Source organism: Chrysemys picta, chromosome 3, assembly GCF_011386835.1.
Source record: "Chrysemys picta bellii isolate R12L10 chromosome 3, ASM1138683v2, whole genome shotgun sequence".
NCBI lineage: Eukaryota > Metazoa > Chordata > Testudines > Emydidae > Chrysemys > Chrysemys picta.
Window position 1 is genome coordinate 99,576,990 of NC_088793.1, and position 16,098 is coordinate 99,593,087.

At 42.9% G+C, this 16,098-nt stretch overlaps 1 protein-coding gene across 17 annotated transcripts in view; it reads left to right on the plus strand.

The window, feature by feature from the left end:
- L3MBTL3 (L3MBTL histone methyl-lysine binding protein 3) overlaps positions 1 to 16,098 on the plus strand; it is a 166,683-nt gene that overhangs the window by 34,954 nt on the left and 115,631 nt on the right. For 12 of the 17 annotated variants that reach the window (XR_010599636.1, XR_010599637.1, XR_010599638.1 and 9 more), the window contains 5 exons: positions 663 to 774; positions 8,179 to 8,338; positions 9,414 to 9,552; positions 12,075 to 12,159; positions 15,448 to 15,539. Coding sequence is in view for 14 of the 17 variants with exons in the window: in XM_005280241.3 (XP_005280298.2) it covers positions 663 to 774; positions 8,179 to 8,338; positions 9,414 to 9,552; positions 12,075 to 12,159; positions 15,448 to 15,539 (588 nt within the window). In the remaining 3 variants the exon portion in view is untranslated. The remainder of the gene's footprint in view (positions 1 to 662; positions 775 to 8,178; positions 8,339 to 9,413; positions 9,553 to 12,074; positions 12,160 to 15,447; positions 15,540 to 16,098) is intronic. The other 5 variants (XM_065588571.1, XM_065588578.1, XM_042848158.2 and 2 more) reach the window with 1 other exon arrangement.

Here is a 16,098-nt window from a genome sequence, read left to right on the forward strand (position 1 = left end):
GCATTTGGAGGATGCTTTGTTACTGGAGGCAGGATGGACATAAATCACAGTGATCTAGTATAAGCACAGTATGTGGGATATTGCTAAGCCTTGTTCCTGGCTGATGGTTATATTATATTTAGTAGGTAATTAGACAGTTCATAAACTGCTCTGGGGTGTTTGCTTACATGCAATTTGCATTGGAGAAACACTCAGCTTTTGGTTGGTGCTGAAATTACAATATTCTGTGAAATACTTGTATTTTCTTGATCACTTTCAGACCTTTGACAAAAATGCTTGGTGGTAGAGCATTGGTTTACTGCCAGTGAAGGGAGATCCAAAAAAGCAGAATAAGTTAATTATCCTTGAGATTTTTGCTATTGATTTTTTTTGTTTAGTTTAGGATACATACCATTCTGTATGTATTTGTAAATGGTGTGTGAGAGTATATAAATATATAAAAGTTAATTTAAACATTTTTCTATAACACCATGTGCATTGTGTTTTAGAGAAATAAATACACTTACCCTGTTGCTAGGGGATTAGCAGTATCACTGAACACTCAGATAATACAATGAAGGGCACCATTATAAGAAACTAAAAGGATAGAAGAGCAATCCTTAAGCGAGCGTCAGTCAATTTTTTTCAGAATTTCAGCCCATTTTTTTGTTTTGTTTTATCAGTTCAGAGTGAATGAGTTTGGTGCCCTGGAAGTCATCACAGATGAAACAGAGATGGAAAGTGTTAAAAAGGCCACTGCTACCACAACCTGGATGGTGCCAACTGCTCAAGAAGGTCAGAAAGAAGCTATTTAATTTTTGTATGTTATAGTTGTTGTTTTTTAATGTAACAGTGTTCCATAAAAAGTTGCCAAATACTTTAAGATGGCTTAGTTGCTTTTGCTCTTAACAACTTCTGTACACACCTCATGAAAAAACTTAGGGGGGTGTTATTAATTACTTGAGTGTGAATGGGTGTCAAAATGTCTTTTAAATTAGAAAGAAGCACAAAATTTCACACTTCTATTATTAAACATCTGGAAGCAATAATTTTAGAGAACTGCAGCTGTATCCTTCATAATAGACACTTTTATCTAAGTTTAGACCTAACTTTTTTTTTAATGTGATCTATCCTGTTATTTTTTAACTAAAAGATGCCCTAATTGCTTAATCTATTTGAATTCATCAACATTTTTCACTTTGTTGTTCTTGCTGAGGCTAGTTCTCAAAAAGAAAAGAAGGATTTTACCTATTGTCTATAGTTAACTTCAGCTCAAAATAGTGTAAATTGCAAAACAGTTGTTACAGGATATTGTTTATTAGTTGCTCAAACAACTTAACCGATGGAAGGTTATATCTGCAATATCTTTGTTACTGCTAGCTATACCACAGTGAACTATTGTGACTGCTTGGAAAAATTTTCAGAGTAATAACTTTCAGGGGTTTACATGGGCATTTAACTGCATGGGCAAAGGGTTTAGACAGAATTTTCTGTGGAAATTAAAATATTGGCAAAAGGAAAATATACATTTTCATCCATAGAAAAATGTACCACATAGTCACAGATGCTCAGTATAATTTTTGTACACATTGAACATGGGATCAATAGGGTAGCACTGAAAAGAATATCACAGCTACTTCCATGGTTTCTTGCACCCATCATTTTTTTGCCTTTGCAGATGGTACATTTTACCAGGATTCTTTTTCCTTTTTAATTAAATACATAATTATTTTTAGCATTTGTGGAAAATGCCAGATTAACAGAATGTAACTGTCAGTAGCTATCCACCAAACAGCACAAGCAATAGTGCCGAAAACTTCGCCACGCTGCCCCACTAATATGTCTTCCCCTTGACCTGGAGAGACCCTTTCTGGGGGTGAAAAGGTAGTTCTTTTTCAAGTGATTGCGTATGTCAATTCCAATTAAGTGTGCGCGTGGTGCATGCACGGCAACCAGAAGGTTTTTCCCCTAACAGTACCCATCGGGTCAGTTCAGGAGCCCCCTGGAGTCGTGCCTCCATGGTGCCAAATATAGGGCCCTGCTGATCTGCTGCCACCTCAGTTTCTTCTTACCGTGTGTGATGGTTAGCTGGAACGCTCGTTCTCTCTTGCTTTGGCAAGCGTCTCTTTCTTTCCAGTCTTCAGACTTTTCCTGTAAATAGTTAGATAATAGTTAGTAGTTAGTGTATAGTTTTCTATAAGATATTGTTTGGGGGTACCCCCCCGCTTCTTCTCTCCCCCTCCCCCTGTACTGGGGCATGCCTTAGTCCCCGGGGTTTAAACCCTGCGCAGCGTGTGGCAAACCTATGGCCAGGAGTGACCCCCAGACTTCTTGCCTAAAGTGCCTGGGGGATAAAGTCCCAAAAGGAATGTTGCAAAATCTGCAGGGGATTTTGCCCCAGAACCCAAAAGGGGAGGGATCAGTGACTGAAGATTCTCCTTATGGAGGCTGCCATTCCCACTTGGACCCAAGGTCAGCCAAGACGCCGCCGAGCACCTTGGCATCGGTGCGTAGTGCCCATTCATTGCAAAAGGTTTCGACACTGAGGAAGGACTCGGAGACCCTTGGCACCGACAGAGTTCTCCGTGCAGGGTAGTGGGCAGCACCGTTCCCAGTCTCCGGTACCCCACAAAAAGAAGAGACCTGACAGAGGGCATTCGTCCACGCCCAGACCGGCACGGAAGGAAGCTGGCGCAGTGAGACCCGCGTTGGGTCACGTAAGCACGGCACCACCTAGTCAGGCTCCGTTGACTCCTGTTTCACAAAGGGACCAGTCGAATCCGGGCCCCCGAGACTCCCCTCTCCGGGAAGGTCGTGAGCAAGCGCTGGAGTTATCATCCATGCCAGACACTTTTGAGGTGGCCAGAGAGCTCATTGCCTTCACATCACTACCATCTTCACCTAGATGAGACGGGGCACCGAGCTTCGCTGCAGCGGCACCCGTGAGACCTTTGGTGCCATCCCGGGGCAAGCCAGCCATGGTACCGTGCCGATCGCCATTCCCTCAGCACCGGTTCTTTCTGCTAGTGGACAGGTAGAGGAGCTGCATTGGTCCTCAAGTTCCTGGCACTGCTCCCCAGCACCAGTGGGCACTGCTCTCCCGTGGTCCTCCTTCAGTGAGTCCTCTGAGTCAGAGGTGGAGTCCTGCAGATCTAAGCGAAGCCAACCCGGATCGTGTAGACACTTGTCGTCAGACAAGGAAATGCAGCAATTCCACCAAGCACTGTGGCCTGGGCAAAGGCAGGCTCTGACCCAGTCACCTTTCTGGACCCCCTGTGTATTCCACCAAAGCCAGGGTCCTATTCCAGGAGGTCTGCGTTGGTGGCCTCGGTATCTCACGTGTCTCCCACACCTCCCTCGGTGCAGGACCAGCCGCCCCACGCTGCATCAGTCATAGTGCTGGAAGACCCGGTACCATGTGACCCCCTCGGTGCTGAGGGCGGAGAGCAAGACCCAGTCCTAGCTAGGGCCTCATCCTCGTTCTCACCAGAAGAGGCGGTGGCGGGAACTTCTATGATAATAGGGTACTCCAGCAGCTACTGAGCAGAGTGGCCCAGAACCTGGGGATCCAGGTTGAGGAGGTCGCCAAGACATCGGATCCTATGGTGGATATCTTAGCCCCCTCTGGTCCCTCTCGGATTGCCCTGCCACTCATAAAGACAATTCAAGAGACCACTAAGACCCCGCCTACTTACCACTGACGGTGAAGAAGACCAAACGGAAGTGTTTCATTCCCTTTAAGGGGTTTGAACATTTTTACACCCACCCCCTGCTGGACTCCCTAGCTGTAGTTCCTGGCGCTCCCGCTTATTTGCCGCCACATCAGGGCCATCCCCAAAAAAACGGGAGGCAAAGAAGCTGGACCTCTTTGAGAGGAAAATTTACTCCACCGGGGGTCTCCAGCTCCGAATCTCAAATCACCAGGTGGTCCTAAGCAGATATAATTTTAACTCCTGCAGGGCTATGGCAAAATTTATAGAGCTGCTGCCAGAAGACTCTAGGGGAGAGTTCTTCTCATTGGTAGAGGAGGGCAAGCTGGTGGCCAGGGCATTGCTCCTGAATGTGGCTGATTGGGGATGGCCATGAGGAGGGACTCCTGGTTGCAGGCTTCAGGGCTCCCATATGAAGTCCAACACACCATCCAGGACCTCCCATTTGAGGGCTCGACCCTCTTCTCGGAGAAGACAGACTTGAGGCTTCATAGTCTCAAGGACTCAAGAGCCACCCTCAAGTCCCTTGGCCTGCACACTTCGGCTACATCGCAGAGGCACTTAAAGCCACAATCCCTGTCTCGATTCTATCACCCGCAGAATAGGCAGGACTTTTCTAGGAGGCATAGCAGAAATAATAGATGGAGGCCTCCCCCTTCGTTGGCTCTGGGCAGGTGAAACAGTCCTCAGGCAAAAAGCAGAACTTTTGAAGGTGTGCCCAGGGGCAACATACCAGTCCAAACTCTGGATTCATCCATCCTATCCCATTTCTACCCTGCATGGGCCCGAATTACATCAGATCGCTGGGTGCTCTGCATGGTAGAAAGGGGATCCTCCCTCCCTGCAACCCCCCTTCTCCGTCCCTCTTCAGGGACCCCTCTCACAAAAGACTTCTCATGCAGGAAATGCACATGCTCCTAACTGTGGGGGTGGTGGAAGAGGTACCTCAGGAGCTGAAGGGCAGGGATTTTTTCTTTTTCTTTTTGTTTCCCCCAGTATTTCCTAATACTGAAAGCCAAAGATGGCTTTAGGCCCATCCTGGACCTGCTATACCTCAAGAAGTTCATAAAGAAGTTGAAGTTCCGTATGGTCTCTCTGGCCTCCATTATCCCTTCCTGGGATCCGGGGGACTGGTATGCTGCCCTCGACTTGAAAGACGTTTATTTTCATATTTCAGTAACACCGTCCCATAGAAGGTACCTCAGGTGCATGGTGAATCACAGTCACGATCAGTTCACAGTCCTTCCTTTTGGCCTGTCAGTGGCACCTTGAGTGTTTACCAAGCGCATCACAGTCGTAGCTGCGTTCTTATGCAAGTGCCAGGTGCAGGTGTTCCCATACCTCGACGACTGGCTGATCAAAGGTCGCTCCAAAGCACAAGTGGAGGCGCATGTGAGCCTCATAAGAGCAACTTTAGAAGACCTGGGCCTTTTATTGAATGTACAGAAGTCAACCCTATCCCCGTTCAGCAGATAGAGTTCATAGGGGCAGTGTTGGACTCAACATAGGGAAGGGTGTGCCTCCCAGAGTCATGTTTCCAGACCCTGTGCGATGACATACTAGGGGTTCTACTGATCGCCATATTTGGGGTCGGGAAGAAATTTTCCTCCAGGGTAGATTGGCAGAGGCCCTGGAGGTTTTTCGCCTTCCTCCGCAGCATGGGGCGGGGGTCGCTAGCTGGAGGATTCTCTGCGACTTGAAGTCCTTAAATCACAGGATTTGGGGACTTCAACAGCTGAGTCAAGGGAAGGGGGTGGGTCAGCTATTGTGGCCTGCATCATGCGGGAGGTCAGACTAGATGATCATACTGGTCCCTTCTGACCTTAAAGTCTATGAGTCTATGAGTCTCGGGCAGTTCCCTACCACCACAGCAAGGAATTGCCTAAAGCAATTTGGCCACATGGCCACTTGTACCTTTGTAGTACAACACGCCAGACTGAGACTTCGGCCTCTTCAGGTGTGGCTAGCCTCGGTGTACCAACCAATTCGGGACTGTCTAGACAAGATTGTCACTCTCCCCTGGCTGGTTCTCGAGTCTCTCCTATGGTGGCTCGATCCACAAGTGATGTGTGTTGGTGTTCTCTTTTCCAGGCCCCAGCCATCCTTTTTGCTGGTGACGGACGTGTCAGAGAGGGGTTGGGGAGCACCTGAGAGACCTCAGGGCCTCTAGTCCCAGTTGGATCTCTTACTTCATATCATGCGTCTGACGAAGTGGGCATTCACCCATGAAAGCGTATGCTCCAATACATCTGTTAGTCTTTAAGGTTCCACAGGACTCTTTGTTGCTTTTTACAGATCCAGACTAACATGGCTACCCATCAGTGTCAGAGAGCTGAAGGCAGTCCGTTTGGCATGCCAGACATTCCAAGTTCACTTGGAGGGGAGATGTGTATCTGTCATGCAGACCATACAACAGCGATGTTTTATATAAACAGAAGGGGGGAGCACGCTCCTCTCCCCTGTGCCAGCAAGCCCTCAAACTGTGGAACTTTAGCATAGCTCACTCAATACACCTGGAGGCGTCTTATCTCCCCAGAGTTCAGAAAGAGTTGGCAGACTACCTCAGCAGGTCTTTTCACAGCCACAAATGGTCCATCCACCCGTATGTCGCGAATACCATCTTCCAACGGTGGGGATTTCCCCAGATAGACTTGTTCGCCATGCGACACAACAGTTCTGCTCCTTCCTGAATCACAGGCTGGGCTCCATCATGGACATGTTCCTCCTTTCCTGGAGGGAACACCTCCTGTACTCTCGTTCACAAGGTACTGCTCAAGGTTCGAAGGGACAAAGCCTCGGTAATATTGATAGCTCCAGCCTGGTCCCATCAGCACTGGTACATGTCTCTCCTGGAAATGTCCGTGGAAAACCCGATCACCTTACCGCTGCTCCCAGACTTGATTACTCAGGATCACAGCCACCTCCAGCACCCAAACGTCTAATCTCTTCACCTCACAACATGAAAGCTCGATGGCTAAACCCAATGGAGCTGGCTTGTTCGGGTCCAGTCAGAGAAGTCCTCCTTGGCAGTAGGAAACTGTCCACTAGGGCTACCTATCTAGCCAAATGGAAAAGATTCACAATTTGGTCTTCGCAATATCTCCCGTCTCCAATGCTCTCGTCAATATTATTAAGAAGATCCCCTCAGTTCTTTTTGAAGCTTCATCTTACCCATAAGTGTAGGCTGCCATGTCCACTCCGAGCCTAGACATTTGGTGCCTAGGCTTATAGACAGCTGAATACCTGAATCTAATGTTGGAAAATGTAGTTGTCCTAATCCAGAGTGATAAGAGGGAAAATATGGGTATTTTTTTTCTCTCGTAGACTACAGGAGTAGTTATGTACAATCTTTTGGAGAAAAAAGCTGTAATAGAAGAATACCTCATAGCCTAGGATTTTAGTTACAGAAATAAGTGTGTATTTGTTAAAAGAAAACTTCACCAAATTCTCGTTTCACAGTTGGCAATAGTCCCACTAGGTCAGGAATGAGGCTGGCAGGGCGGCATGGGAAAGTCTGCACAGCTGCTGCCTAGGCTGTACCTGATACGTGGATAAAGGACCTTAGTCTTCAGTGCAGCTAATGCAACATCTTTCAGCAGCACTAAATTCACACTAAAAAAGATAGACTAAATGTTGGCATGTGTCGTTATGTTAATGGTCTCTTGTGAGGGGGGGTTGCCCTACCCAGATTGTGAAAGGCCAATTATCTAGCCTGGGTGCACTTGGTGGGTGGGCCAGGCCTAATTAGAAATAAAGCGCAGCTGGGGGATTGCTGGGGGAGCCCATTTGCGGAGAGAAGACATGGAGGAAAGGAGGTGGGAAGTGCCTGAGAGGGAGAAAGGGAAAAAGACCAGATAGGTTTCTCCAAAGATGAGCTGGAAGCCTGACTCAGAGCCCTAACAAGCTTTATCCTGAGTAGGGGAGGAGTGTGCCCAGCCCCTGGATTGGGGTATAGATCGAACTAGGGAGCAAAAACAGAGGTACTATTGTGCTGAGGTGACTGCCTGCAGAGCCCAGCAGGATGAAGGTTTGGTTTGTATACATTTTTATTGGACTTTGATAAAGGTGTCTGTGGCCCCAAAAGGGACTGGGTCTGGCTGGAAGGCCGGGACACCCCTATGGCCAGAGTAGGCCAAAAGAAGGGGGGCGAGTGGGGTGGAACTGAGGCATAAGTTGCTGCAGCCAGCGAGGAGTGGATGTGCTGGGGCGGCAGCTTTGCCACACCTCTCTATTCCATTGATAACAGAAGTATAAGGTTAGTGGGCACTTATCTTTTGTTGAATGCTAAATCCTGTGTTACTTTTGAAAGCCAGCCCTTTGGAGTGAGGAACAGTAACCCATCATGAATGGTAGCCATTGGTTCTACAGCTAATGATAGTGACATAAGTAGAATCTTCCCTTTGCTTGACAAGGTCTGTTGTATGGTTTGAAATTTCTTACTTTTTGTACTGTCGCTTGGAGAAATTACTCTTTTCCTTTCACTGTGCAGCCTTTTCAGAAAAGACTGGGATTCCCCTGAAGTTGAAGGAAGCTACAAAAGTGGATGGGCTTATTTTCTGTGAAAACTGTTATCACGATGGTACCACAGAACAGTTTGTTCCTGAAGGGAAATTTTGCAGCCAGAAATGTGCACATCACATCAAAAACAAGTAGGTGCTATTATAAAGCATACACTCCAGGAATATGACATAAACGCAGCATAACGAGAGAGAGAGAGTATTGGGATAAAACAGTAGTGGGGTCAGGTGGGGTGAGAATGAGGCAACCTAATCTCTGAATTTTCTGACTTTAATTCTCAGTTATTCATATCTACTTATATTTTTGTCCCAAATATCTATAGAATATGAGAGCTCGAATTTTGTGTAATGCAAGCGTTGAAGACTTCGTTAGTTGCACAGAAAATATTGTCTTTTACTGTTGAACACAAACAGTGAAGAACTCCTCTCTAGTCTGCATGACTAGAGTATCAGTGTCAGACTCGCAGAATGTTTCATAATCACTTGAATTAGGATGCTCAGCGATTAGGTGGTTGGTGTGGTTAGTTAATTATATTTAAGTGCAAAAGCTACATTACATATGACAAACTCCAACCTGTGACAGTTCTTCAGTTCTTTCCATTTCAGCGGTGCACTAATGCAGCTCATCACATCACAAAAGAAGATTTCTGATTACATGCTCATTGTGAATTGTACATTTCACTAGGGCAATTTGACATCTTTGTTCTAAAGCATTTTTCCTCATTTTTAAGTAATTGCTTCAAAGCTGTCTGTTTTTGGTTGCTTGACTGACAATTTATGCCGTTACATATCAGCTTATTCCAATTGGATTTGTCAGTCATAATAATTACTAGTTCTTTCTTTTCTTTAAACTGCCCTGCAGTCTTAAGTATTTCAAAAGAATTGCTTCTTTATGAGTTTTGATGCCAGGCGGGAAAGACAAATTGTTTTAAACATGCAGAATCTGTTCAGTATAGGCTGACAACTTTTCTTTTGCAATTACTGTTGTATGTCTTCTGTGTTAACTTTTTTGACAGCTGTCATTTTCAGTAGTAGCTCTAAGAATATCTTTTGAATGATACCCAGGGACCTACAAACATTTGGCTTTTCTTATCATTCCCTATCATTCAGGGTAGTTGCCTTTTTCCTAATTCTTCCACTTAAGTTCATGGAAGCAAGAGTTGAATTGTTGTAGGTTCTTATGTCACCATGTTTTTTCTCATGACAGAGAACCAAAGGAGGATAAAGATGGTGTGGAATGCAGTGAGGAAGATGATTCTAAAGGGACTAGGAAAAGAAAAACAAAATTACCTCTGAAAGAAGAGTGCAAAGAAGATGGAGAAGACAAAAAAGAGAAGGATGAAACTGTTAGTATGCTTCATAAACCCAATCCCGCAGTTAGCTTCAGCAGGAGTTTTGCCTTACATAGGGGAGCATTTAACCTAATTTGGTTAACCAGTGTGCACTTTTATAGCATCATAGTGGATCTTGCAACATCTCAGCTGCGCACCTGTTTCTGATGTTTCAATTTTTATATTCTTTCTAGAGTGCAGTGCACTCTGGGGTGAATAGCTCCAACATAGCCAAAATTTCAGTTGAATAATAGATTCCTCCGTTATATATTTAACTATGCATAATTAGCAATTGAGCTATCACTTTTCTGTTGTCCCTCTTTCCCCCTTTTTTTAGAAAGAAACAAAACAAGGAAATTAAATGAATGGAAGGTGCTTAAGACAGTGTTGTTGGAACATTAAGCACAGAAAAATAAAGAAATTAGAATATACAGTTTCTAAAACAATCATTACTTGCATTGCACATAAACTGATGCATGGAAATTAATAGCTTGTTTGCAAGAGAATCATATTACAGTTATGGGAAACTTTGATTTTCTTGATTTTTATTAAATGCAAAAACTATGGAAGAGTATTTCTCTGATGTCTGTCTTTTCATTTAACAGGATTTTCTTTGATCCAATTGTGGCTAGTTTTTATTTTCATCATTATATGAGTAGGGGAAGGTGAATCTCAAACACTTTTGGTTCTTTCTTTGAGTACTGGCTTATGGCTAGCAATGAGCTTGCACCTCCATAGAAAATTATGCAGATATTAAAGTCTAGTAGCAACTCCTGGGTGAAAAAGATTAGAAATTTGGCCAAAATCATCCATGGTGTAATGTATCAGGAATGAATTTGGCTCATTGTGTTCAGGAAATGATCCAGATAATTAAAAAAAAAAAAAAAATTCTGCAGAAAGCCAGTTTGCGAAATTGTATTTAGTGTAGATAAAGAAATAACCAGTATGTTAATTTACAGAGTTCCCTGACCTAGTCTCTCTATTTTGATCTCTTCAAAATGAACGTATTTTTGCTTAAAGCCATAGCAGTTTTTCACATCTCTTTGATTGCCTTGTCACTTTTTTAATTCGCATCATGTCACTATCTTCTTGGTAGTCTCATTGTCTTTGACCTATTTTAGCTATGCTTTAATACTGCCTTTGGTTTCTAGATACTCGAGCTGCATTGTTGTGGTGCAGTTCTTACTATGCTCTGTCGCTGTTGTTTCCAGGCATGAGTAAAATAACTCCCACAGCTTTCTGGCCTTCAGGAGAGCACATGGGTCTCTACTAGGGTTAGGCCTGCTTGCTCTGTAATAGAAATTTATCCGGCTCTGGTTTATAGTGACAGTTGTTACTTATAATTATTTGCTGACATTTAGGAGAAACATTTCTTTTATGCGTGGTATATCTTTTCTTGATACCAGCACAATTATTTATTTTTGATACAGAAGAAGCAGAATGTAAAAGGTGTGTGTGTGTGTGTGGGAGGGGAGAGGGGGTTGATTTTTGCCTTTGCCCAGGGTGCCACATGTGCTGTAGCTGATTATAAACCTCCAGCTAGCTGCCTCTTTACATGTATTTTCTGAATTCCGTTGGATGTACATGCCAGAAACTGTCACTGGTCTAACCTTATGTATTATGAAACGTCGTTTGGAGCATTTATTGTCGTAGTAAAAATGAAAATTATATAAAATGTAATATAAAGTAGTAGAACAGCCGTCATAAGCATAGTATGTCATATGGCCTACTATTTGATGCTGTTTTATTTATGTTAATATATGTTATGATTTGGAGATAAATTTTTGTTTCCCTTTTAGAGTTAAAGTTCTTCTTACTTACAACCATTCTGCTAACGACTATCAAGAAAATCTTTATACCTTGCAATAGCAGAGGGAGAGACTTGGAGTTATGGAATAGTCAAAGGCAGAAACTGCTTGGATTATGGGAGGGAAATATGCAATTGTCCATATGACATTCTTATGGGAAAAACTTAGGAGGCGGCTTCATTGCCTTCCTACTGCAGCATTCTCTCAAATGAATCCATGAACTGCGTGGGGCATTAGCAAAACTATTGATGCACAAATAATAAGTAAAAAGGAGCTGTGTCAGTTTACATTTCATAAGGAACTTTGGGGCGGGGGGGAAGTAGTTTGACATATGGACAAGGCTAAAATTGTTAGAGGAAAAACTATTTATTTATTTATTTTTGAAGAGGTGAGAACAGTGGAGAATGTCAGCTGGCTCCAGCTCAATCAGCCTCTGAAGAGTCTGTGATCTGGAATCTCCACAGCTCAGACAATGATAACTGATTTTAGAGAGTTTGAGTTCCAGAGTGTGAAGGTCCTTTGAATTGTCCATAGCTCTTAGTGTTTGCTGGGACTATTCCTTTATTTTATTTTTTTATTTATCATTAGAAATGTACAGCTTGAAGTTTGATATTATAAAGCAACAACAATAACAGTTTTAAAAAACGTAAGAACCATGGATATGTTCTTTTAGCTTGAATTGGCTTCAAAACTAATAAAATTATTAAATTCCTAAATTTTGTAATCTAGGAGGAGAAGCATGAAGGGAGGATACTGAGAGTCTCTCAGAGAGCCAGAAGAAAAAGAAAAGGTGATATGGCCATTTTAAAGCAACGTAAGTTGAAATATGCGGGGGGGGGCGGGCGAAGGTTCAGAAGCGTCATTTGTTTATGTATGCAGCAAGGGGAGATCATGTACTGTCTATGGAGAACTACGATTTTTATAGCACTGGATTTATAGTCTCTAATTCTACCATTTAAATTCTTTATAACAATTATGATATTTTTTAGTGGATTAAAGGTAATCTTGAGGAAAGTAGCCAACACTTGGAGCCTGATTCTCTTCTACACTAAGGTAATGTCTACACTGCAATGTAAGCCCAGGCTTAGTGGGACTTGAGTCAGCTGACCCATGTTAGGGCACCCTGGGCTTGAACGTCTGTGTTGTATTTTAACCCTATGTTTCTAACCTGTGCTCAAACCTAGGGCTCTGACATCCACACTGCAGTGCACAGACTCGATTCAAAGTAACCATGTCACAGAGTTCCTAGCATCCCCTCCCCTGTGAGAGAGGCCGCTCTAGTCCTAGGACTGTGGTGCACTGTGGGGAAAACTTCACTGCCTGCCCTGGACATTATTAGGAAGCAGCTTGCTTTGAAAAATTCTTGATCAGTTTGCTCTCCATTGCAAACCCAGGGACCTTTCTGATAGTGTCCTTGGAAATCAGTGATCAGAAGAGAATGGGTTAACGCTGACCTGAGCTGGGTAGATTGCAGATTGGTGGGATAGAGAGGATTAAGGAACTTGTCCCATGGAATTGTGAGATACTTCTGTTTGACTCCCGGGACTCGAGTCAAGCAGAGCTGTGTCTACGCTGCAAAGCAATAGGGTCTCGGCTTAACTCGAGCTCAGACCCTCCAACCCTGCAGGGTCCTGGGACCCTGGGTCCAAACCCTTGGCTAGTGCAATTGCAGCATAGCTGCAAGGGAAGCTAGGCTTGAGCCTGAGCTCAGGCGCGGGCTTACGTTGCCATGTAGACATAACCTAAGAGCTCTTTACATGACTTTGGCAATGTGAAGGTGCTTGTAATAGGCATCAATGTAATGCATTTTAAGGCTCCTTCGTGCCGCCTAAGTGGTGTAAAGGGGCCTTAGTGTAAATGAGAAGCAGACCTGTTGATTTGCTGGATAAATAGGATTGCTCCTTTCACTTTTACAGCCATTCAAGGATGTGCATTTAGCAGAAGTAACCGTTTACTTTTGCGTCTTCTGGGAGTAATTTCATAACTACAATATGTGTAGGCTTGGCAGAATTTGATTTTTATTTTTTATAATTTTGATGGATAATTATTTTTAAGCATTTTTTTTCATTTTTATTTAGTTAATTTTTCACAATTGTGAAAATTTATGGGGGGGATCAGATAACAATGCAGTCGGACAATTATTTAATGACAGTAGACAGTGAGATTTAAAAAGTTATAAACGTATAACCATTAAAACACAGGTTTCAGAGTAGCAGCCCTGTTAGTCTGTATCCACAAAAAGAACAGGAGTCCTTATGGCACCTTAGAGACTAACAAATTTATTTGAGCATAAGCTTTCGTGGGCTACAAAACACAAATTGTCAACATCATATGTCAAAATATGCAAAGTAAATATCCTTAAATCAAACTAAGAAGTTCTCAGTTAGCATTTTTCTTATTTTGCCTATCTACAAATTTCGATTTTCAGTTGAAATATCTTTTTTTGTTGTGTAGATATACAGATAAATTGATGTCTACTGACATTTACTGATAAAAATCTAATCCTTCCAAGTCTAAGTATGTGCACGAATTTAGATGCATTTATGGAAATGTTTAGGAATAATTGCTACAATCAGTCCAAAGGGTCGTATTCCACTCAAAGCAGCACAATAAAATATTTTTAAATGAGTGCAGTCATTTCAGTCCATTAATATGGTAGATATTTGTAGGAAAATCAGCAGAATCAGCAGTTATTGTATATCAGTGATGCACCACCAGAAACCTGCAAAAGGCCTTTCAAGGTAGTTCTTGTGATAGACTGTGAGCTCATACTGAATGAGCCTCCATTAGCAGCAGCTGCCTGGCCACTAACAAAGAGAGAGCCTAAAGTAGCTCAGCTACACATCAGGGAGCTGAGCCATGCAAACGAACTAAAGCACCTGGAGTGCAGAAGAGCCATCGTTGACACAACTGTAATTTACTGATGAAGTTTAAGTGTTGTTTATGCAGACATTTTGTTCCAAAGCTGAGACTGTGTGATTGGTATGATAAAGGAACTCTGGTTTGCTGATGGAAATGCTACTGTTCACTGGCAGAATGATCTGTGCACATTTCTATAGTTTATTTAATGGAAGTGTGGTTTCAGCAAAAGGATTTTGAATAAAGGTTCTGATTTTTAGATTCAGAAGCAAGAATTTTAATCTATGTTATTGTTAGATAACACATCTAGAGATCTAAGTTCAAATATGGCTTAAATCATGAAATGAGCAAACGAACAAAATCGAGTTTATATTAGTCCCAAATAGTTTCTGTACTCCCAACACTTATACATAATTGGGGGTATTACTTGTTTTCTTCAGGAGGAGCCCAGAACAGATGTAGACGATGCAGATCTAAATTATATAAATGTTAAAATAATTAGACGATAATTGATGATACTAGTTATTTCTGTTGTGGTAGTGCCCAGTCAGGATTAGGGCAGCATTGTGCTATGCACTGTGCAAACTGTCCCTGCCCCAGTGAGCTTACAATCTAAAATGACAAGCTGTATATGCTGCAGGGATGAAGAAGGCAAAGGTCAGAAGTGAGGTGCCAATTATATGACAAAGCTTGTGAGGCATCTGTCTTCAAAGTTCCTGGGTTTTGCTATGCTGTTAATTTCTTGCTTCCCCTTCGAGTGATTGCCCACATATATCTTGTCCACTGTTGGTGCACAAGCTCCCAGTGCCCTCAAGCCAGAGACTTTTGGTCATTGGTACCTACTCGGCAGCACTTGCACCCTGAGCATCCTCATGCCTCCAACTGAGGATATAAAGGGCAGGCCCATTCCAGCCCGCTCCCCAGTTCCTTCTTAACCACACATGGCTGTGAGTCAGAGCTTGCAACGACTGCTGTGTTGCTTCACTGTTGTATTCTTGTCACGGTAAATAGTAGTTAGTCTTGTCTGTAAATAGTACTTAGTAATTAATAAGGCCGTTAGTAGAGTAGTAGTTTTTGAATAGATTTTCTGTAGTAAGTTCTGAGAAATTAAATACATGTATATTACAAAATAGAAATTTGAAACACACAGCATTTTTTTCTTTTGATTTTGCTTTTTTTGAGAAGTCAGCAATTCAGTCATTTTGCCAAAATATTTATTTTAACACTGTATGTTTCTTCACAGCTTTATATTCTAAAGGAAAGAAACCATGGTGCTGGGCTTCATATTTGGAGGAAGAAAAGGCTATAGCAGCACCTATTAAGCTTTTTAAAGAGGTATGTTTTCTTCTGAAACCCAAGTTAATCATCCATTAGCATGACATTTGTAAGGTAGAATAACCAGACTAGAAAAAGACTTTTGTAAGTTCTTGGTTTGCTCTAAAGGAAGTCTGTCAATGATTAAAGTAACAGATTTCCATAAATAATCATGAAGAGTGTGTGGATGATAGGTCACCTTTTGCCCAGCTTTTCTCAGTGAATTAATAACTCACAAATCTGACAGAGCTAAAGCTCTGATCCAGACCCTCCTTTTCTCATGTCTTGACTTCTGCAGTCTCTTCATTTTGGGCTTTCCAGATGCTGCCTTGTTCTCCTTACATCCATTCACAAGTCTGTTACAAAGATCATCTTCCTGGCTTGTTGCTCTGACTTTGCAACCCCCCAGTGGCTCCCCCTTTTTCACTGCATCAAACACAACATGGCTTCATCTTGCTGGGTGCCGAAATATCAACTTCTGCTTCTCCTTTGCCAACTATGCTGACCTTTGTCACCCATCTGTCCAGTTTTCCATCAAACAACTTACTGCTTTCTCCCATGGCATCCATTTTTGCATGGA